Source organism: Muntiacus reevesi, chromosome 3 (assembly GCF_963930625.1).
Source record: "Muntiacus reevesi chromosome 3, mMunRee1.1, whole genome shotgun sequence".
In the NCBI taxonomy this organism is placed as follows: Eukaryota; Metazoa; Chordata; class Mammalia; order Artiodactyla; family Cervidae; genus Muntiacus; species Muntiacus reevesi.
The window spans coordinates 80,438,630-80,463,051 of record NC_089251.1 but is presented as its reverse complement, the minus strand read 5'-3'; the positions used below and the strand labels follow the sequence as shown (position 1 = coordinate 80,463,051).

Sequence of the window (24,422 nt, the reverse complement as noted above, 5' to 3'; positions counted from 1 at the left end):
CTAAGTTGTGTCTGACTCTTTGTGACCCCATGAACTGCAGCACACCAGGCTTCCCCATCCTTCACTATCTCCCGGAGTTTGCTCAAACTATGTCCATTGAGTCAGTGATGCCATCCAGCCATCTCATCCTCTGTTATCCCCTTCTCCTCTTGCCCTCAATCTTTCCCAGCATCAGGGTCTTTTCCAATGAGTCAGCTCTTCACCTCAGGTGGCCAAAGTATTGGAGCCTCAGCTTCAGCACTTCCAATGAATACTTAGGGTTGATTTCCTTTAGGATTGACTGCTTTGATCTCCTTACTGTCCAAAGGACTCTGAAGAGTCTTCTCTAGCACCACAGTTCAAAAGCATCAATTCTTTGGCACTCAGCCTTCTTTATGGTCCAACTCACACATCAGTACATGACTACTGGAAAAACCATAACTTAGACTATTATGAACCTTTGTTGGCAAAGTGATGTCTCTGCTTTTTAATACACTGTCTAGGATTGTCATAGCCTTTCTTCCAAGGAGCAAGCATCTTTTAATTTTGTGGCTGCAGTCACCATCCACAGCAATTTTGGAGCCCAAGAAAATAGGTTATTTACTAAGGAGATGATGGTTCTTACATAAAAAAGGCATATAGTAATTTGAAAAAAGAAAACAATACAAAGTTTTATGGCAAACACAGTGTCACCTAGGATGGCCCCTGGGTTAAGATAAATCCTTAACTGAGTGGAGCCCAGGATTGAAAAGCTGTAGTTGACAATGTGTTCTAGTGACTGCAACGTGCCTTCTCTCTAATTGATCCAATGGCTAGCCTCGTCCTCTTTGGTTTATAGTTGTTCTCCAGAAGCTGCTTATACCAGTGTTGGCAAATAGGATTCAGTCTGAGTGTGAACTTGATCAATTACTGGTGATTGGGAAGATTACAGTCCAGCAAGAGAGGAAAGGATGTAGTGATTGTAAGTGAATGGGGAAGGCAGATGTCACGCCCTCGCCACCCCTAGCTTAAATTCTACCTGACAGACTATTGGCCTGCTTTCATTAAGTCTCCGTCATGTCTGAGGGCTGGCATTACTGACATTCACCAAATGCACAGACCACTACCCCATCATCTGCTCGTTCTGGATGGCCAAGTCTCAGATGATGCCACCACTTTGAGAGCGTGGGTTGTGAGTATAGAGAACTGTACTCTCAAGCTATTTAGGAAACATTCTAAATCTACACAGGCCCCTAGAGGTAAATCCCCTCAATACTGCGTAGATGTGGAATGACATCCTCTGGGAATTCTGGAAAGTGCATGGAAGCTTTGCTGGAGTGGGGGTTCATGAAGGCTCCACTAGATCCTGGCAAGGAGGGCCTGGGACCCCACTGATAGTGCCCCCAGAACACAAGAGATCCCTCAGAAATCATAGACAGATGTCAGGCTCTGGATGTTTAGTTCTTGAATTATAAAACACCATTTTTTTTATCCTCCTGGCTTTGCCTGTCAATCAAGTTGACCGTGATGAGACCTCAGTACTTGCTTTGGGAATTGGGCCATGCTGGAACCTAACTTCACTGGCTGTGGCTTCAGTGGGCTTCAAACTCATTCCCCACACATGAAACACATCATAGCTCACCACACCGGTGGAAGCTGTTAAGCACTGGGCTGCAAAAGGGACCCAGACAGCTGCATCAATTGTTGAGGTTTTCTCATTTCTCCCTAAGCCCTAGTTTCCATTTGTTAGTTCTGGACTCTCTTAGGTGCTCAAAGAAAAACACTTCCCATTTTCAAAGCACTTGAATTTAAGAGGCAGGTGCTGGAATTTTATCCCTGTCAATTTCCAGGTCTCCTTCATTCTTGTAAATGTTAGATATAAATGAGAAGTGGAAAAGAAAGCTCTGATTTTTAAGTCCTCTCCAGTTCTGTCTCTTGACATTGATGAGATGCTGAAGGGATGGACTGAGTTTTCTTAGGGACTGTTCCAGGCCATGTTCCTTACAAACATTCAGTTCAGTTGCTCAGTCATGTCCAACTCTTCGCGACAGAATGGACTGCAGAATGCCAGGCTTCCCTGTCCATCACCAGCTCCCAGAGCTTGCTCAAACTCATGTCCATTGAGTCGGTGATGCCATCCAACCATCTCATCATCTGTTATCCCCTTCTCATCCTGCCTTCAGTCTTTCCCAGCATCAGAGTCTTTTCCAATGAGTCAGTTCTTCACATCAAATGGCCAAAGTATTGGAGTTTCAGCTTCAGCATCAGTCCTTCCAATGAATATTCAGGACTGATTTCCTTTAGGATGGACTGGTTGGATCTCCTTGCAGTCCAAGGGACTCTCAAGAGTCTTCTCCAACACCTCAGTTCTAAAACAGCAATTCCTCAGCACTCAGCTTTCTTTACAGTTCAACTCTCACATCCATACATGACTAGTGGAAAAACCATAGCTTTGACTAGACAAACCTTTGTTGGCAAAGTAATGTCTCTGCTTTTTAATATGCTGTCTAGGTTTGTCGTAGCTTTTCTTCTAAGGAGCAAGTGTCTTTTAATTTCATGGCTGCAGTCACCATCAGCAGTGATTTTGGAGCCCCCAAAATAAAGTCTGTCCCTCTTTCCACTGTTTCCCCATCTATCTGCCATGAAGTGATGGGATCAGATACTATGATCTTAGTTTTCTGAATGTTGAGTTTTAAGCCAACTTTTTCACTCTCCTCTTTTACTTTCATTACTTTCATAAGTTCTTCTTCACTTTCTGCCATAAGGGTGGGGTCACCTGCATATCAGAGGTTATCGATATTCCTCCCAGCAGTCTTGACTCCAGCTTGTGCTTCATCCAGCCCAGCATTTCTCATGATGTACTCTGACATATAAGTTAAATAAGCGGGGTGACATTTGCAGCCTTGACATACTCCTTTCCGATTTGGAAACAGTCTGTTGTTCCACGTCCAGTTCTGTTTCTTTTTGACGTGCATACAGATTTCTCAGGAGGCAGGTCGGGTGGTCTGGTTTTCCCATCTCTTGAAGAATTTTCCGGTTTGTCATGATCCACACAAGTCAAAGGCTTTGGTGTAGTCAGTGAAGCAGAAGTAGATGTTTTTCTGGAATTCTCTTGCTTTTTCAATGATCCAACAGATGTTGGCAATTTAATCTCCGATTCCTCTGCCTTTTCTAAATCCAACTTGAACATCTGGAAGTTCACGATTCACATACTGTTGAAACCTGGCTTGGAGAATTTTGAGCATTACTAGCGTGTGAGATGAGTGCAATTGTGCAGTAGTTTGATCATTCTTTGACATTGCCTTTCTTTGGGATTGGAATGAAAACTGACCTTTTCCAGTCCTGTGGCCACTGCTGAGTTTTCCAAATTTGCTGGCATATTGAGTGCAGCACTTTCACAGCATCATCTTTTAGAATTTGAAACTTGAAGTCCACAACCTCCACTAGCTTTGTTTGTAGTGATGCTTCTTAAGGCCCACTTGACTTCACATTCCAGGATGTCTGGCTCTAGGTGAGTGATCACACCATCATGGTTATCTGGGTCATGATCTTTTTTGTACAGTTCTTCTGTGTATTCATGCCACCTCTTCATAATATCTTCTGCTTCTGTTAGGTCCATACCATTTCTGCCCTTTATTGTACCCATCTTTGCATGAAATGTTCCCTTGGCATCTCTAATTTTCTTGAAGAGATCTCTAGTCTTTCCCATTCTACCATTTTCCTCTATTTCTTTGCATTGATCACTGAGGAGGGCTTTCTTATCTCTCCTCACTATTCTTTGGAACTCTGCATTCAAATGGGAATATCTTTCCTTTTCTCCTTTGCCTTTCACTTCTCTTCTTTTCTCAGCTATTTGTAAGGCCTCCTCAGACAACCATTTTTCCTTTTTGCATTTCTTTTTCTTGGGGATGGTTCTGATCCCTGCCTCCTGTACAATGTCACAAACCTCCATCCGTAGTTCTTCAGCCACTCTGTCTATCAGATCAAACCCCTTGAATCTATTTCTCACTTCCACTGTATAATCATAAGGGATTTGATTTAGGTCATACCTGAATGGTCTGGTGGTTTTCCCTACTTTCTTCAATTTAAGTCTGAATTTGCCAATAAAGAGTGCATGATCTGAGTAAGCTCTTGGTCTTGTTTTTGCTGACTGTATAGAGCTTCTCCATCTTTGGCTGCAAAGAATATGCTGCTGCTGCTAAGTCGCTGCAGTCGTGTCTGACTCTGGGTGACCCTATGGACAGCAACCCACCAGGCTCCTCTGTCCATGGGATTCTCTAGGCAAGAATACTGGAGTGGGATGCCGTTTCCTTTTCCAGCAAAGAATATAATCAGTCTGATTTTGGTATTGATCATCTGGTGATATCCATGTGTAGAGTCTTGTTTTGTGTTATTGGAAGAGGGTGTTTGCTATGACCAGTGTGTTCTCTTGGCACATAACTCTGTTATCCTTTGACCAGTTTCATTTTGAACTCTAAGGCCAAATTTTCTTGTTACTCCAGGTATCTCTTGACTTCCTACTTTTGCATTCCAGTCCCCTATAATGAAAAGGACATCTCTTTTGAGTGTTAGTTATACAAGATCTTGTAGGTCTTCATAGAAGCGTTCAACTTCAGCTTCTTCAGCATTACTGGTCGGGGCATAGACTTGGATTACTGTGATATTGAATGGTTTGCCTTGGAAACGAATGGAGATCATTCTGTCATTTTTGAGATTGCATCCAAGTACTGCATTTCAGACTCTTTTGTTGACTATGATGGCTAATCCATTTCTTGCCCACAGTAATAGATATAATGGCCATCTGAGTTAAATCCACCCATTCCAGTCCATTTTAGGTTCTATAGCTCCTTTCTAAATGGAGAAACTAAGGCTCCTTGTGGTTAAATCACATTCTCTAAGGTATCAAATAGCAGAGCTAAGGTTTAGATTCTGGCCTGCTGACTCCAAAGTCATTACTTTTTCCACTTTTCCACAAGACATCCGCACCACCTACCTGAGCCCCAGGACAAACACTGCCAGTACACTTTTAACTATATTTGATTTTATTTTTCAAAGTTGTATACATCTAGATGCGTTCATACTCCCCCACATTTTTTTATGGTTCCCCTTGGAAGTTATTGCTCTGCAGTTTTTAATCAAGCTACTTCATTTCTAAACCGGAGCACACACTGAACTTTGTAATTCTCTAAAGAATGCCAGACCTATTTTTACAAGCACAGAACCTCTCCTTACATGAGTGACCTTCAGCAGCCTAAAGGTATGACAGCAATTTTAATTACCTTCTTGGCACTTCCCCCACTGAACGTTTTGAGAAATTCCCATGTCACCAGAGTGTCTCAAAGATTAATATTTAAGTGGGTGGGTCTGCCTTCCTTTGTTCTGAGAAAGCATTCCTGATGGCTTTTTAAAAATTATTAAATGAGAGCAGTTACTCAGAAAGGAGGCTATATGGTTAGAGATAGTATCAGGTCTCAGAGACTCATGGATTTTAGTCCTTGTTTTGTGACTGTCTTGATGTACAGTATTGAAAACCAGTCACCTCTCCTGAGCCTCTAGACACATCCATGAGCTTATATGATTTCCAGGGATGTTGGCAATCACCACACTTTTGAGAAACCCCTGAAATACTTTGAATACTTCTGCAAACTTTTATTTATCCAAGCTGAATGCAAATTGACTTTGAAAATAGAGCATGGCAATTACACAAACAGTAAAGTAAAACCATCTGATGTTGAGTCAAAAAAGGATAGCCTCCAGGTTCTTTTTTTTTTTTTTAATCAATCAAGGAGAGTACTTCATTTTATCTTTTCTCTTGGAGAGGTTGATCACTGAGTGGTGAGTTCAAAACCAAACCAAACCAAACCTCCAGGCAGCCTTGGAAGGTCCACGGAGGCCCTCATTGTCATCCCTGTTGACAAGAGAGCAAACTGAGGCTGAGTATTAACCTAAGATCTCTCGGCCAGTCTCTGGGGAGGCGTCTAACACCCTAAATGGAAGAGCTAAGTAGATTTTGAGGTTGATCAAAGTAAGTATCTGTATTCCTGCAAACACGTCAATGGGGCGTCTGTGTCTGCTTTATATGCCTCTGCTGTGACTACAGTAAATCACTACTGTGCCAACACATTTCTCAGATAAAGTGGACTGGGGGATGGAAACTAAACCAAGTGTGAAAGGTAATCTGGGGGAGATAACACAAGTGATTAATGCAGTATTGATTCAAAGGACGAGCCAGTTCTTAAAGAATTTTCCAAATCAAGTAGCAGTTCAAAGAGTGTTCATAGGAGTAAGGAATGGTTTTCAAGGGAACTGAGGTGAAGAGGGAGTAATGAGGGTGAGCTGGAGAGAGATGGATTAAGGGGCTAAGAGTTTTGTGGAGCTGGACAGGGCCGGATGCATGGATGCCTGCTTTTCACAACCTTGTCCAAAAAAATACCAGTGACTGCGGGGAGCCAGAGGAGTGAAGAATGCAATGGGTTAAAGTGAAATTTAGTACAACTTTATTATTTTTAAAAGCAGTCAGCCTGTGGGGCTGTGATACGCCTACATAATCAAGAAGGGTGTCACAGAAAATGTCAAGCTTTTACCTAGTAGCGATTGAGCAGCTGGTTCTGCGCTGCGTGATTCCATACATTCTAATGTCACAAAGGAAAAGAAAGGAGGTGGGGGGAATTTCCCTTCAGTTGAACTTTTTTTTTTTTTTGGAGTGCATGTGTTTGTTCAGGGTGAGGGGGAACTTGGTCTAGCAGGAACATGGTCCACCAGGCCGTTCTGGCTCTGTTATTTGGTTGGCAGATGACTGTGGAATGGAATCTTCATGTGGTCTTTTTATTTAGCAAATCTACATTGAGTGCCTAGTATGTGTCAGAGACTGACTTCAGGACAGGAGAGAAACTGTGAGCAAACCAATAAGGCCACTGCCTTCAAGGACCTGCCACTGTACTGGTGGGGAGACAGCCAACAGACAGGCATGTCATACATATAAAGAGAAATGGAAAAAGCGCTCTGAGACTAGGTATGAAGGCTGAGGTGGCTGGCTTAGGTAAGGAGACCGTGGATGGCCTTGCTCATCAGAGGGCATTTCAACTGAGAGCCTGAGCAGCGCAGGCATCAGGGGAGATGCCCAGGAAGAGGGCCAGCAAGTTCAAAGACCTGAGATGGGGCAGAACTTTGCACATTCCCGGTTGGCAAGGGCTCAGAATGAGAGAGGATGTGTCAGAGATGAAGTTAGATGGGTACCCGGGGCCAGATCAAGACTTCAGTCTTTATTCTAAGGAAAATGGGAAAAATCACTGGACGGCTTTGATCAAGAGAGTCATACATACTATCTGACTTCAGTTCAGTCACTCAGTCATGTCTGACTCTTTATGATCCCATGAACTGCAACACACCAGGCTTCCCTGCCCATCACTAGTTCCTGGAGCTTGCTCAAACTCATGTCCGTTGAGTTGGTGATGCCATCCAACCATCTCATCATCTGTTGTCCCCTTCTCCTCCTGCCTTCAATCTTTCCCAGCATCAGGGTCTTTTCCAAGGAGTCAGTTCTTCACATCAAATGGCCAAAGTATTGAAGTTTCAGCTTTAGCATCAGTCCTTTCAATGACTATTCAGGACTGATTTCCTTTAGGCCACCATAGTTTGGCCTCAGGTCAAACAACAGGGAGGGAACATAGTCCCACCCATCAACAGAACATTGGACAAAAGATTTACTGAGCATGGCCCCACCCATCAGAACAAGACCCAGTTCCCCCCACCCCCCCTCAGTCAGTCTCTCCCAACAGAAAGCTTCCATAAGCCTCTGATCCTTATCTGTCAGCGGACAGACAGAATGAAAACCACAATCACAGAAAACTAATCAAATTGATCACATGGACCACAGCCTTTTCTAACTCAATGAAACTAGGAGCCATGCTGTGTAGGGCCACCCAAGATGGACAGATCATGGTGGAGAGTTCTGACAAACCATGGGCCACTGGAGAAGGGAATGGCAAACCACTTCAGTATTCTTGCCTTGAGAACCCCATGAACAGTATGAAAAGGCAAAAAGATATGACACTGAAAGATGAACTATCTGAATTACATAAAAACAAAACCAAAAAACCTCTGTCCCAGTGAATCATGTTAATACCTGGAGTCCAGGACTGGGCATTTGGGGGCCCCTGGCAGAACACATAGTTAATATGCCCACTCTTCCGAGGTGAATTCAATATAAATAGTGTAGACATATCAGGGGCAGGAGCCACAGAAGGGCAGCTAGGAGGAAAGCCACTCAATGGTAAGAAGGAATGTGTAAGAGGAGAGGACCTGGTATAACTCTTCTCATTTATTACACATTTGAGAAGGCCGTTACTTGCTGAAGGAACTTGATGAAAACTGACAGTATTAAATGATTGTGGCAGTTGGATGCAAAATGATACTTCAAATTCTTGCATCTCTTGAGCATCATAAATTCTCAGAAATTATATGAGTGAGAGGGCAGTGCCCAGGAGAGAGGAGTGGGCTTCAGTAACCCAGCTGTGCAGAACAGGGTTCCCAGCTGCAACTGACAGATTCTACTCTAGGTAGTTTAATAGAAGAGACGTCATTAAAAGATGTAACTAAAAGATGAAGCTAGCCATACCTAGGCATGTGTTCAGTTTTCTTTAACTCCCCACAAATCCATTATTTTTTGCTCTCAATCCTGGACTCTGTCCATCTTTCTCTGTCAAACTCTTGCAGAGGGTGATTTTGTCCCTCTATGTCCGAAGGTTAGCGATAGTCCTGTCATATGTGGAGACCTCTAGCTGCTGTCTTCCTGCTCCCTGCCCACCTTTTCACTTCACCAATGAGCATCCCAGAACCTGACACACAGCAGGTACTCAAGAGATGCTTGGCAGTCCAATGAATGAAGGAGCAAATGAATGAGTGAAAGAATAAGAGAATTGAAAATGCTATAAACACTATGTAAAAATATGTAGTGTTTGTATAACATGAAAATACTCAAGATTTCTTTATTACCAGGATTTTTCTGTGAAGCCCCTCATCTCACCTAATTTTTGCCTCAAAGCTTTCTTGCATGACTCCTTGAACGCTCGTATTTACCCGATATCCAAGTGAGCGGCTCCGCTTGAAAAATCAATATATTTAGAATCCCTGAAGAGGTTTAGTTTTCTAGGTTATGTAGAAAGTAGGCCTCTCCCCAGACAGCTGTCTGTCTCTCACATGGCTTTCTGGGTGTCTCTTTAATTAACTGTCCTCAGATCCACACACATCTATTTGTTCCCTTCCAACAGGAGCCAGTTCAATTTCGTTCAAGTAATATTAACTGTTCTTGGGGGCCACACCCTGTGCCAAGGGTGGGGGAAAATACTATAGAATACTGCCACTAGAAGATATCCTCAAATTTTGGAAACTTATTTTTAAAAGCTGTATCATTTTGTGCATTTGATTATTAAAGCTGTTTTAACAGACACTGAAACCATGATTTAATTCTGCCAAGTATGTAGATAGTTAGAACCACTGCCTTTGAGAATGTCCACCAACTGTTATTCAAGTCCATGAGGAAACACATTTTCTACCTGCCATTTGCTGCATCTTGGTTACACACACAAAGATGTCCAACTTTGCATGTTTCTTTTTCCTCTTCTAAATATTCAAGTAAGGTTTAGGCATAGAATGAAAAAGACTGTATTATTGTTCAACGTCTTTAAGAGGCCAAAACATTAAAAGTAATTTTGGAGAAGGGGTGGGAGGATGGAAATTATATAAAATTAAGACCTGTGGCAAAAGGACAGATGCACACCTGGCAAAAGGAGAAATGCAGAACAGATGGGAGCACCCCACCGAGAAGGAGAGGGCAGTGCCTGGAGGACAGGAGTGGGCTTCAGTAACGCAGGTGTGTGGGACAGGGTTCCTAGGTGCAACTGACAGAATCTACTCTAGGCAGTTTAGCAGAAGAGATGTCATTAAAAAAATATATATATTAAGGTGTTCAGGAGGGCAGGAAATTAGTTTGTGTGGCTACAGCGAGAAGCATCATCCAGCTGCCAGGACTGCTGTCACAGTGACCCACTGCAGCCTCTGCTGGGTACCCACACCGCAGCTGGTACCATTGCTTTTGGGCCCTGAATGCTGCCCTCTGCGCCTTCTGACTCCTGAGGCCAGACCCTTCTGCTGACACCCTTCCAGAGAGTGGATTCCATTATGAGGCCTGCTTAGAATGGGGTATGGTAACAGGCTTGCCTTCCACTTTCACCCCTCCACCCCTCCCCGCAGTCCGTTTTTCTGACTTCGGGAGAAAGAGCACCATCTATTGGTCTCTGGTTCATAGTGCACATAGCATTCTGCCAGGAAGCATCTCAGCCTCTCAAGGACTGCTCTGTGCTGGCTCATTGAGTGTCGAGTAGCCCCTCCACCCTGCCATCAGGACTTCTGTTTCAGGTGAGGGGGCAGATGGTACAAGACTAGAAATTCAATGAACATTGGCCTCACAGATCTCATAGCGGTGTGTCTCACCCAGCACTGTAAATGAACTCTGATGAGAAGTATTGTTGCAGGGAAACAAGGTCCACGAAAGGCGCGCCTGGTCTGGAGAGTTGGAGTCCAGAGTGAGCAGTTAGTCTAGTGAGGACAGATTCTTGCCCTTCCGACCTGGGAAGGGTCTCCACTCTAATTCCCCTCCTCCATGTGGTATTATGCTGCTGCTAATTCATCAGCAGAGATAGTAGGCAATCAGCCTTGGTGAGAGGCCCTTGTTGGGCCAGTGCCTCATCTGTGTCTGAAACCATGCCCACTTTGTCCATGAGGCTGTTGAGTAAAAAATGGGGAAGGCATAGGCCAGGCAATCTGCTGCTCACACACTTAAGAGCCTCATGCACAGTGGGAGTTCTTGACCATTCCAGTGATAGAGACCCAATGATTCTCCCATATGGGGGCCCATCCTGAGTGTCCATCCACATTCCTCTTCCTACACTTCCTTTCATGTTGCTCACCATCCTTTCAAACTGGTAGTCACTGCCCATGACATGGTGGGCATCCTCCTCCTCCCAGGCCATCTCTACCTAAAGTGGACATTGCAGACCACTTCAAGTGGTACTCCCTGGGAATGTTTCCTTTCCCCATCATCCCTTGACCCCAAGTGGGGCTGAAATGCTCTGGGCGTTAAATGCCAGCAGATAACAGCTAAACTGGCAGAGCCATCTACAAACCAGATTTGGCATTTTTTTCCTCCTTGGTGATCTGCTCATTGGGAATTCCCTGTGGGACCATGATGATGAGGGAGGGGAGTGGCAGGCAGGAGGCGCCTCGCCGGATGAGGACTGTCGGTCACATACAGTCAGTGCTGGTCTATGTCACAGACCTCTGATGAAGGTGTGCTGTCAGACTGAGCCCTCTTAACTTGGTGGATCGAGTCTCGGGATGGATAGTTTAGGGCACATGGTCACCTAAAATCCTATGGTCAAGCCCTTAGCAGCAGGAGTTATTTCTAAAAGGAGAATAACTACTTGCATAAGAAAGCTTGGCTTTGCTCCAAAAGCCAAGAGGCTGCAGTTGCACTTTCCCTTTTAGGACCCGTGGCAGACTCCACACAGCATCCAGGCTGATCCCAGACTGTCTGGGCATCATTCACTCTCCTGGGTCCTAAGGGCAAAATGCAGAGCTGCTTCCAGTGTGCCTGGACCAGCTAGAGAGTTGTCTCCTACCCAGGCCTCCAGGAGAAGTAAATGAGTCAGAGCAGCAGACCCAAAGCTGACACAGGTTGCATTCAGATGCCAAGTGATGGGATCTGTGCCATCGAGCATCTGTGCCTCATTCTTCTTGGTGGTAGCAAGATCTGCAGTTCCTACAGACCCACAGTGTAGCTTCTGTTTGGTCATTTTGATAGGAAGGGAGAGTCTAGGGAGTATGTAACCTTAGTCCTTCAATAATAAACACCTCAAGCCCCTGGTTTGGAACTCAGTGTGTGGATTCTTTCACTGCACAGGGAAGCTGTTCCAACCACAGACTTAGAAACTGGGGAAATAACCACATGCTTTTTCACTGAGAAAATGGAAGTGGTCGGAAGACTTCCACAGTCTTTCACCACCACATCCGCCCACCTTCCAGCATCTGCTCCCACTTACAGTCTGTTCTCCTACGCTGCGTGTTTCTGTGACAGGCATTAAATATTATTGCTAAGTAGGGGGATGATGTCACTGTAATATGGAAATTGGGTTGGATCACAAGTGATTTTTTTCCCCAGCACATTAATATTTTGTTCCACCAGATAAAAGCTGCCGAATGGGAAGGACGCCAATGGGGTGAGCTGAATGGACGAGCTGCAGAATAAGGTACTTGACGTAACGCCGCTCCTTCCTGGTCCTGGTGGTTTGGCCACAGGTTCTGTCTTGGAGGGGGCTTCCCTGATGGCTCAGTGGGTAAAGAATCTGTCTGCAATGCAGGAGACACAGGAGATGTGCGTTTGATCCCTGGGTTAGGAACATCCCCTGGGGAAGGAAATGGCCACCCGTTGGCATGACACAGCAGCTTCTATCCTTCCTTTTTCTAAATTCTAGCAGGCTGTCCTTGCCCTTTTCTTGGGAAGGTGGAGTCCTTTATTTTCTGATTTATTTATATGAAATATAAGGCTCTTAAAAAAAAACAACTATGTCAGTTTTTGCTAGCGTGCAGTTCGCAAAGTTGGATAGGTTTGGAATGGTCTGCCCCAACCCTATTTTTCCATAAATTGTTATTTTTAGTGCATGGATTTTGGACTGAAAAAGTGTTCAGGAACACGTTTATCATATTATAGCAGACATGCCTGTATGTTTCTTCCCACTTGTAACCATGGAGAAATCATTCACGCTCTTATCGAAAGCTTATTCCTCCATGTATGCCACCTCCTTATTCAAGGACGGTCTACCATTTGGCCCCCTCTTCCTGGCTCATCAGTTTTTTACCTTTCTTGGAACAGTCTCATCAACATAAAAAAAATGCTGCTACTTCTCTCATCTTAAAAAAAAATCATTCTTTCAACACCATGTCCCCTACCAACTATTACCTCCAGTTTTTGCTCTCTTTTCAGCAAAACTAGTTGAAGGAGTTGCCTATGCACACTACCTCTGGTTCTTTTCCTGTTTTCTCTGAAGCCCAATCCAGTGTGGTTTTTCTCCTTCTCTGCAACACCAAAACTCCCATTATCAAGGTCCCACATGACCTCTTCACTGTTAAATCCAATGGTCAATTTCCAGTCCTTCTCTTTCTAGGCTGGTTAGCAGTGTTTAGTAGTTGGTCACTCCCTCCACCATGCTCTATCTGTCTTCCAGGCAACTGCTCTTGTTTTCCTCCTGCCTCACGGCTTGTTCCTTCTCAGTCTCCCTTGCAGATCCCTCTTCTGTTGAAGGAACCCAGGGCTCAGCCCTGCTCTGCTTCCTTTCTTTCCTCCCCTCCATCCTTTGGTGACCCCATTCAGTTTCATGGCAACTTTATGCTGCAAATTCCCAAATTTCCATCTCCAGAACAGACCTTCAGCTTAAACTGCAGATTATTCATTCAATTGCCTACTCAGCTCCTCCACTTGAATGTTTAATATATATCTCAAAGCGAGCAAGTCTGAACCTGAACTTCTGATATCTCATACCAAGCCTGCTCTTCCCATGTTGTTGTTCCCTGGACAGTTCACTGGAAAACTCCCACTGTTCCAGGTGCTTGGCCAAATATCTTGTGGTCATTCCTGCATCTTCTCCATCAGCAGATCCTGCTGGTTCTAACTTCGAAAATACATCCAGAATCCAGCTGCCTCTTACTACCTGTGCTGCCACCATCCTGGGGCAAGCTACCATCTTCTCTTGCCTGGATTATTGCAAAACTTCCCAACTGGCCTCTCTACTTCCACCCTTGCCTCCCTACAATCGATGTGCCATACAGTAGTCACAGTGAGCCTACAAGGTATGTTAGATTGTGACTTGTTCAAAACTCTACACTGCTGTTGAGTCAAAGTCTTCCTGTAGTCTTCAAGGTCCTATGTGATTTAACCCACCCACCAACCCCTCCCACCCTCACCTGCCCCTCACTTTCTCTTTAACCTCTCATTCTCCCCATTATTCACTCTCCTCCAGCCACATGTGCTTTTCTGCTGTTCCTCAAACACACCAGGCACTCTCTCGCCACAGGGCCTTTGCAACGGCTGTTCCATATGCCTGGAACACTCTTCCATGTCCTTTAAATATTTGCTCAAATCTCACATTTTCAGTGAAGCTGGAGCTGTTGTAAGAAGAATCCAAAACATGTGCCCCCATCCTCCTGTGTTCCTGTCACTACTCTGCTTTATTTTCTCCCTGCAAGGTCCCTCCACTTATCTAGGTTATCTTTGCTAGGTTATCTTTTAACCTAGCAAATAAATGACTTATGTCTATCATATCTTATCTGTCTGCCCCACTAGATTTAAATCCTATGAGGGCAGGGATTTGCTTGGTTTACTGATAGTTCCAAGGGCTGAGAAAGTGCCTTGGCAGATAGTAGGTTTGCAACGAATATTTACTGTATGAATACACGACAGGTTACTGTCCCACTGGGTCCACTATGAAGTGCTCTCGGGTAAAAACCCCACGTATCACCTGTACCCCACTCGTCCCACACTGACAGTGGACCTTGATAACTGAGCTGAGGTTACACGTTGCACCCTAGCCAGAAAACAAGTTTTTGCTTCTATTTTGGAGAGGTGGGATTCACAAGGTGAGAATTTTCTCCAAAATGGAAACATTGCTCAAATGGTACTAAAGCAGCCATGAAGCTATGTTAGGCTATGGAAAAAAAAAAATCATATTTTTCATCAACTTCCTGTTTCTTTAAGAAGAGAACACAAAGGATGCATTTAATTTAAATAGGAATGAAGTGATAATGCTTTTAGGAAAAAAACAAAACTTTACTTTCCATCATGTTGGAGCCTATTGGTTTAATTCATATTATTATTCCCACTGATGCTTTACATAATATGGGACATAAAATTCTTTTGGCCAATAAAAGTTCTTTTCATTCAAATGGAGAATAAAATTACAGGTTCAAGAAAAATCAAGTTAAATATCAAAAGAAGTTGATATCAAAAAATAAAATTTCTGTTTCAAAAAACCTGACAGTGAAGATATTATCAAATTTGTGATGATTGAGATACACTTTACGGTGAGCCTCTGAAAACCTTGGCTTTGAAGCTGAAGCTTCTGCTTAGAAACAGTGTGGGCAGAGCAGACCTGTTCCCATTTTGACAGAAGGGCAAGTTTAAGAGTCCTTTAGTTCAAGTATCTGTTAATTATCCTCTGTCAGAAACACTCTTCAGAGTGTCAGACGGAAGTTCTTATGGAAGAACAGGCGTCCAGGAGCCACAACCCTGTTTTAGGGGAATCTGTTGACTTGGAACCCTCTGGCACTAAGATCCCTGAGACGACTGCCTTGTCTACTCTGTTCAGCTGACATGTAAGGACTCAGAAGCAGCAAGCCTGCTATCGCCAGGGGAGTATGACTTCTTATACTTGGAGATGAGTGCGTCTGTCTTCCCAAGGCTCACTCTGTAGCAGTCCACTGGCACCAAAGAGCCGAGCGGTGGCATCCTGTCCAAGCGCTCCTGGCTGCTGGCTGCGGATGAGGATGACGCTGGCTCTGATACAGCCGCTTCTTCTGCACCAGTCCAGCGCTCTTCGCCTCCAGGTTCCTCTGTGCGGCCGCCCTGGGAATCCACAGGGCCGCTACTCGCCTCACCACCCTTCAGGTGCCTGTGGTGATCTTCGCTGAGTAACAGCACGATGGTCCCACCAACACGAAGCACTCTGGGCCAAAAAGAAAAAAAAAGGTAATTAGTATGAGTATTTCTTTGTAGACAACAAACAATCCCACTTTGTTTAAAATATTTGGTGTTCTTAATTTGAAATTTAATTTTAGCCATTTAAATGCGAGGATTTTGATAATTAGGTAGTATCTTCCATAATGCATATTCATTATAGTAATTATGAAATCACTAGTACAAATCTGCTTTAATTATCTATTTTTACTCTATTTAAAAGGCAAGCCTCAAAGTAATTTGTAGTCACAGTTTAATAAGTGATTGTACAAAGGAAAAGGCAAATGAAAGGATCCTGAGGAATCTGAGTACATGAAAGGCAGCAGGCTGAACAACAGCAGAACAAAGTCCCCAGGAAGGAGTGAGGACAAATACAAAGAAAAGGCAACAGGGAAGACCCGGAAATGTCAGCCTGTGGAGGAGGACTCACTTTCTCAATCGTCTGACCCAAGTCTACACAGCACTTATGTGGAAACAGAGATGGATAATGGCATACAGTCCCGAGTTGCTAAAAAGATGACTGAGCAGTGGGAGAGCGAGGCAAGCAAGAGCTACAGAGCACGTGTGGCCAACGCCACTATCAAGGCGAGCGTGAGGGGCTCCGGAAACACCTTGGGTGGGACCCAGACCTGGGCACTCAGCGTGAGGAAGACTCTCAGGGTGGGAAGAGCTACAGTGGGCGTGACGGGCAAGCAGGAGTGAGCTGGGCCGAGGGACCGGCGGACTGGAGCAAGGGGTGTGCGAGGCAGGAAGGGAGCAAAGACAGGAGGTTGTGGAGAGGAGGAGGTACTGAAGGTAGTCCAGCTGGAGGGGGAACCAGAGCGGGCGGGATGAGGGGATGGAGGAGCTCTGTCTGGAACATGCTGAGCGTGGGGCCAACAGACAGCTGGGCGTAGGGCCTGGAGGTTGTCAGGGTTGGAGGTGGAGATTTGAGTTTCCCATAATAAATGGTAGATAAAGCCAGGTGGTGCTAGTGATAAAGAACCCGCCTGCCAATGCAGGAGACAGGAGAGGCAGGTTCGATCCCTGGGTGGGAAAGATCCCCTGGAGGAGGAAATGGCAACCCACTCCAGTACACTTGCCTGAGAAATCTCATGGACAGAGGAGCCAGGTGGGCTACAATCCATGGGGTCGCAAAGAGTCCAACACAACTGAAGGAGCTTAACAAACACAAAACAATAATGGGGCATGAGATCACCTAGGCTGGAAGAAGAGAGAGAGGAGAGAAGAGGGGTCAAGGAACAGGGACTTAACATTCAAGGAAGGATGGAGAAGGAAGAGCCCATGAAACAGCCAAGGAGAAGGTCTCAACTATGGTGATATCACGGAAGCCAGAGGAGCAGAGTTTCAAGACGGGAATGAATGGTGTCAAATGCCACAGGACTAACAAGTGACAAGCATATTAGTGACCCTGGGGCAGCACTCCTAGTTGGGGGCAGGAGCCAGCGCTGGCCTGCAGAGGCAAGGCAGGGGGTTGGAAGGTGAGGATAGCAAATGTAGACTTTTCTCTGAAGAAACTTGGTTGTAGAGGTTAAGAAACCAGGTGACAGCTGGAGGATGAAGACTTAAAGGAAGCCCTGCCCCCACCACACCCAGCAAAGAGGTCAGGGGCTGAAGTAGCTTTCCCTCATCTCAACGGTCTGCCAATCTAAACGAGTCTGTCTGCAGACGACATCACAGATTCATCCACTTCATTCTATGCTCTCCTCTGCCCACACTATCGCAGCCTGACAGGTCTTATTTCCAAATCTGTCATCATCCCCCAACCTCCCCTTCCGAGTTTCCACACCAGACACAATTGTACATCCCTGTGAATCTCTCAACCATTAAACTTCAAATAGACTCTTGACTCCCACTTGCCTGTTTCCCTTTGCTCACGGCGTGTCCCACAAACTGACCTCCCTTCTTGCCCCAGGACACCCAGCTCTGCTCTTCTGGGGCACTGACACCCACCCCCGTGTGCTTCTCATCACTCAGGTCTCAGAGTAATTGCCTCCTTGGAGAGGCCTTTCCCTGAGCATCTATTGAAGGGAGCCACTGCGGTTCTCTTAGTCACTCTCTGGCAAAAATGCCGTCTTTAGTGTTCATCATATCCATCATGACCTGAAATTATTCTGCAGATTTATTCATGATCTGTATTCCCACACTAGAGTGCCAGCCCCACATGGGCAAAAACTCCGTCCCGTTCACAGCCAGATCCCCACTGCCTAGTACAGTGTGTGGGTATGAAAGGCCACAAAAATGTCTGGGGAAGGGATAGCTGGGTCCGGACAGAATGAGGAGGTGGACAGGTTGAAGGTAAGAAGGAAATAGGCAGAGAACAGTTCCTGAGGAGGCAGGAACCAAGGGGATAAACTCTTGCTATTGGGAGAGGAGGAGGCGAGATGACAGGTGTGGCTGGACGCCAGGGGACAGAAACAAAAAACACAGTATCTCTGAACACACAGGAAAAAACACAATTAATATAATAAATGAGATATAATTTTTTACCTACCATATTAACAAAAATAAAAAGACTACCACTCTCAAGATGGCAAGATTAGGGAAAAAATGAGTATTTCTAAAGACAAAAATCGATACAACTTTTTCGACAGTATCAAAGATATGAAATGTACATAACCTTTGACCCAGCAATCTCACATCTAGGAGATTATTCTAAGATATAAGAGCAGAAGCTGTGGCAGTAGTAGAATAATAGTGACAATTAATGGCAAAGACGGCTAATATTTATTGGTACCAAGGGCTTCCTAGGTGGCACTAGTGGTAAAGAGCCTGCTTGATAATGCAGGAGATGTAAGAGATGCGAGTTCGATCCCCGGGTCAGGAAGATCTCCTGGAGGAGGCATGGCAACTGACTCCAGTATTCTTGCCTGGAGAATCCCATGGACAGAGGGGCCTGGCGGGCTACAGTCCACAGGTATTATGTATTATGTGATGAATATTGTTTTAAATGCTTTGTATATCATTTATTCCTTAGAATTGAAGTATATTCTGTTGCCATATCCATTCTGCAGATGAAGAAACAGAGGCACTGTGGTTTTAAATAACTTGATCATTATAGTCAGTTTGAAAAACTGTTTGGGCAAAGATGGCTCAGAATGTTATTCTTTATTAAAATGAAATGGTGGACGTTACCTAAATACCCATCCCTAAGTTCTATAGGCTACATAATGATATATATATATAATGCAACCACTGTGGCAACCACTGAAAATTATTATGTACATTATAACAACTAATCAGAAAGATTTATGAGATATTTCTGAGTGGAAAAAAGAAAGCAGATTATACAGTGTAGTAAATTAAGGATGATTCTATTAATATAAAATTGAAAACATCTATTTGTGTATGTGTACATGGAATGGTGTCTAACAGGACATTCACCAATTAATTCACTGTAACTTATTTCACATAATAGAAGAAAATAAGAAAGTAAAAATCACCCAGAATCCTGCTACTCAGAGATGACCATTTTTGATAAAATATCCTTCTAAGCATCTTTCCACATTCGTATACACATAAATTTCTTACTAAGAAAGCTATTCAGAAATTATAAAGCAATATGTCCCAAACTGTATTCCTCTAAACACTAGGATAGTATGAGAGATTATTTCTTATATATATAAAAAAGAAACCAACTAGAATTATGTGGTCAATAAGTTGGGGAAGCTCTGTATTAAACAACATAAAAGAGATTTCTCTTTTACATGTGAACCTGTAAGACTAGGGGTAGATGACACAAACACCCAACTTATTTGAACTTGGATGGCATTAGGCCTTTATCTTCTACCACTCATCTCTATTCCAAGCAGTCTGGTATATTCATTGTTTTTTGAACATGTGTTTTGCTTCATTATTACCCAAGAAATACTTGCTGAATATCTGCATGTATAAAACATGGTGTGGTCTTCTTTTTCATTCTTTGCAAATTTCTAAATTTCACTGAGATCATGCTTCTTCCATGAATGCACCTCAAATCTTCTGGGCCTTTAGTGACTTCTTCCTTCAAGCTGAACAAGTTAACTTTCTAATTTTGCTCATCTGGTTGAGAAGAAAGCTCAAATATTATACTTTGTATTTCTCCTTTGCATACATGAAATTGTTATTGCTGAAGTAAATTAAAGGATGAAATAATTGAGCTGAGAGTGCAGTGCTCACACCACCATAGCAATCATCTGTCCTACAAGTTAAAATTCTGATTACCTGTTCTTTCTTGAAGAATCCAGTGCTCTGTAACACTCAGGACCAAATATTTCCATTGCCTATTATAAACATGTCTATTTTGTATTTTTTCTTATTTTTAATATAATTGCCCTCCATTCCCTTCCACTTTATATCTGGAGCCTAAACTACTGGTAAATCATTGGGAAAAAAGTTATATGTACTTTAGATATATTTATATATATCCCCACCTATTTCTCAAAAGCACTGGAAGTGTTCTACACTGAAAAATCAGGCCTGAGCTAACAGTTACTGAGAGCTTTCTAGGCATCTAGCACTATCCTTGCTTCCCCGGTGGCTCAGCTGGTAAAGAGTCCGCCTGCAATGTGGGAGACCTGGGTTTGATCCCTGGCTTGAGAAGATCCCCTGGAGAAGGGAACAGCTGTTCACTCCAGTATTCTGGCCTGGAAAATCAGCACTGTCTTAAGAGCTTTAAATCTACTGACTCCTCAGGCCAGTGCTATCAAGTAGGTACTATTATTTAAAGATGAGGAACTATTGAGTATTCTGACTCCAGAGACTATGCTCTTCACCATTGTGTTACAATATGTGGCCTGTATAAAACCTCAAACCAGAAAAAGTCACAGGCCAAACCATGAAGGCTGAGGGCATGTGGCAAAGAAAGCTTGGTCATAGGATCCAGGAATGTTCCTTATGTCCAAAAGCATGATTTTTATTTTCTAAATTTTATTTATTTTTAAAATTTTTTGCTTTTTTAACTTTTACAATGTTGTGTTGGTTTCTACCATACAATTCAAATCAGCTGTAATTATATATACATCCTTTCCCTCTAGAGCTATCCCCCCTTTCCCCCATCCCATCCCTCCCCATCCCACCACAGAGCACCAGACGGGGCTCCCTGTGTCACAGAGCATCTTCTCACCAGCTATCCATGTTACACATGATAGTGCATATATGTTGTCACTACTTTTTCTATTTACTCTACTCTCTCCCTCCCTGACAGTGTCCATAAGTCCATTCTCTACATTTTCATCTCCATTCCTTCCTTGCAAATAGGTTCATCAGTACCATTTTGCTTTCTGGGAGGCACCTGAATTACATGGGAAATCTTGAATGTCTTCCTGATTCTCGCGAAAACATTTAAATTTCCCGAAACAATGTGAGGGTGGTCATATCTATTAGTTTCATTTTCAGTTACTTAGAATAAAAATCAAAATTGACTGAGAGAAAGTCAGGCTGGTCTAATTTTACTAGCAATGAAAGGACATTTTCAATGTCCTTTGGACACTGAAATGGAGGGCAATTGGACTGCCCTCCAATGACTTGTGAAGATGTTTAAAATTCACAGCACTAGACCATCAGGTAGGCTAAGCCACCACCACTAGCGGAAAGTTCCAGGTTGGGTGGAAAGTTTCATATTAAGTGTAACATGCTCTGACAGTCGTATCTCACCACCAGCTAGCTTAATAGTACAACTGGTTAGTTACCTCGCTAGGCACAAAGGCAGCGGTTAGTAATCCTGGCGGCACCCCAGAATCGCCTTGGGGGATACTAAGAAATACTGGATGCCCAGGTTCCACCCTGGACTGATTAAATCAAAGCCTCAGTGAGGAGGAGTGGAGAATGGGTATCAGTGTTTTTCAGAGGCTTCTGAAATGATGTTAATATGAAATCAGCATTGCAAAATCTCGAGGGGAATGCTCCATCAAGCAGAAGGGGATACAGGAGCTCAGAGTGTCCGAGTTACAAGTCAGGTAACTGTGGAAGAGGGTTGCGCACAGGCTCCTGACCGTGTACTATGTCGTCCTGCACCATCAGACACTCAGTTGAGACAATTTAATACAAACTGACCCCTTATCCATGTCCCTTCATTCCTCTGAGTGTTCTAGGTTCTCTCCTTTATCAACTGAAATGATCAGGAAAATTCATATTCAGGTCTCACTGTTTGAACCTCTCAAAGAAACACTTTCACTTCACTGCATTATATTCCCTGAGGTTGATCTTAGAAACATTACATGACTAGCACTTCTGCATTTTCATTTCAAACCAACAATGAAGGCATCCATTCTATATGACTGAATGTTTCGTATGTAAGTTCTCAGTAGCTCTGTGATCTTGAGAAGGATAATATTTCTGGGTCCTGGTTTCTCTCCTGTAAAATGTGGGGGATTAACACATAGGAGGCAAGGCTGGGGCGAGAATTAGAAGTAAATATGTAAATTAACTAGCTCAGTGACTGAAATATATGTCACTATTTTAGATTTTCAAATTTTTGGCTATAATGAAAAATTATCTTTTCCTGAATAAAATTTATAGTATGATGACACAGAATAACTATATCAAGTTTATAACTATATAAACTTCTGATTTGAAACCTTAGAAAATTAAGCTATAAAAACTCTAGGAAATCACTAAAATGTAATCAAATCTTAACTGAAGAGCTACAGTACATTTTGGTTAAAAGGCCCATGGCTCAAAGGTTTTGGAAATACACTTAACAACTTACCTTTCCATCTCCTGCACAGTCCTTTTGATGTCTTTTCCTAACTTAAACTTTTTTCCAAATGGAATATCAGAAATAATAATATCGACACTTTCTGAAGGCAATGGCAATTCTGAAATACAAAAATGAGAAAATTCTATCACAGTAAGTTCAAACATTTACAGCCTAAATATGAGAAAATTGAAGTACACAGGATTATTTTTGCATACTAATAAAATTTAAGGCTTCTAACATTGTTTCTAAAGAATGACAAGATCTTGAAGGCTTTCAGAATCACTAAAAATAGATGGCGCATTTGTTGTATTCTGTTCTTGAAAAGTGGTTTTTCAAGTGTAATAAAATGTGACATAAGTTAAGCAGAATTTTAAATTAACCAGAAAGTTAAACTCTTTAAAAATATTACATGAAAAGAAAATTGTTGGATCCAAGAAGAAATATATTAGGATGCCTAGAAAAGCCTTTTACAAAATTATATCCTATAACTTTCATTTTTCTTTTCACGATCATATATAAAATCTATTTGTATATCTATTTGTTTTTAAGAGAAGTGACCGATAGGTTTCATTGTATTTTTAATGGCGACCCCAAAGGTTAAGAACATCCACTGAAGTCCTAAGACTAGAGAAAAAGTTAAACAATCAAAAATCAAGAAAATGACATTGCTAAAGCAAAATATAGTGTTTTATTATCAAATCTAAATTTCTTTCTCAACTTTACATTTTATTCTCAGAAATTAACATAAGGTAATACACCCAATCTTTACTTCCACATTTTCTGAATATACTTTTCACTTTGTACTTCTTATACTTCTACCACCATCTAAATTTAAATAATTATTTTAATTTCAGACAGCACCTAATTCTATAGAAATACAATAGAATTTAAATAATCTTTACTATTCTGAATACAAATTTTTGTTGGCAGGAGATTTAAAAACAAAACAAAAATCCTATTATCGGGGAAAGTCTAATGAATGAACACTTGCTAATAGAAGAAAGAGTGGGTTGTTAAAAGACAAGTAATGGGGTAGTATTTTGTTAGAACTAGGCAGGAAATCTTTTGTTCCAAGTCATGTTTTAATGTCATGGTGGCTCAGAAGGTAAAGAATTCACCTGCAATGCGGGAGACCTGGGTATGATACCTGGGTCTGGAAGATCCCTGGAGAAGGGAATGGCAACCCACTCCAGTATTCTTGCCCAGAGAAACCCCATGGACAGAGGAGCCTGGTGGGCTACAGTCTACGGGGTGGCAAAGATTCGGACACGACTGAGTGACTATCACTTTCTTTGTTCATTTAGTTTTAGGGTATTGATATAGAATGGGGCTTCCCAGGTGGCTCAGTGGTAAACAATCTGCTTGCTGACACAAGAGATGTGGGTTCTATCCCTGGGTCTAAAAGATTCTCTGGAGGAGGAAATGACAACCCAGTCCAGTATTCTTGCCTGGGAAATCCCATGGACAGAAGAGCCTGGTGGGCTACAGTCCATGGGACTGCAAAGAGTCAGATATGATTGAGCAAACTGAACACACACACATTCATATAGGACACACCCATTTGAACACTGTAACTATACTTGAAAACTACTAAAGACAATGAGCAAACATGGTTATCAAATGTTTATACATGAGGAACCAGGCAGTAATTTACTCTTGAGGTCGAGCCCAAGTCTTTGGCTTACATAAACACACAACAAACACGAGTTGCCCATCTTCAGGTTTGGATTTTTTTCCCCTTCTGGTTAGTCTATTTTCATTTGCAACTTTTCTACTCTGTATTATAATTTACCGAACTGCTTTAAATCGTTTTAGAAGATGAAGGAATAAACATCACTGAGACAGAAGAGACTAATCTTTTACATAGAACCAGTGCCATCTTCCAGTAATAGGACAGAAAATAATCTGAGCTTTTGTGCAGGCTCTGGTGTCAGCTTGCATTTGGCTCTGCCACTTACCAGCTGTGCGACTTCGGGAAATTATTGCTTTACTTCTCTCATC

At 42.9% G+C, this 24,422-nt stretch overlaps 1 protein-coding gene across 3 annotated transcripts in view; it reads right to left on the bottom strand.

Annotated features, from left to right (window-relative positions):
• Positions 1-14,640: 14,640 nt before the first annotated feature.
• THUMPD2 (THUMP domain containing 2) overlaps positions 14,641-24,422 on the bottom strand; it is a 37,987-nt gene continuing 28,205 nt past the window's right edge. The window contains exons 9-11 of one of the 3 annotated variants that reach the window (XM_065929385.1): positions 24,380-24,421; positions 22,431-22,539; positions 14,641-15,731 (exon numbers count right to left, since the gene is read on the bottom strand). In XM_065929385.1, coding sequence (XP_065785457.1) covers positions 15,371-15,731; positions 22,431-22,539; positions 24,380-24,421 — 512 coding nt within the window. In that variant the 3' untranslated portion in view covers positions 14,641-15,370. The remainder of the gene's footprint in view (positions 15,732-22,430; positions 22,540-24,379; position 24,422) is intronic. The other 2 variants (XM_065929386.1, XM_065929387.1) reach the window with 2 other exon arrangements.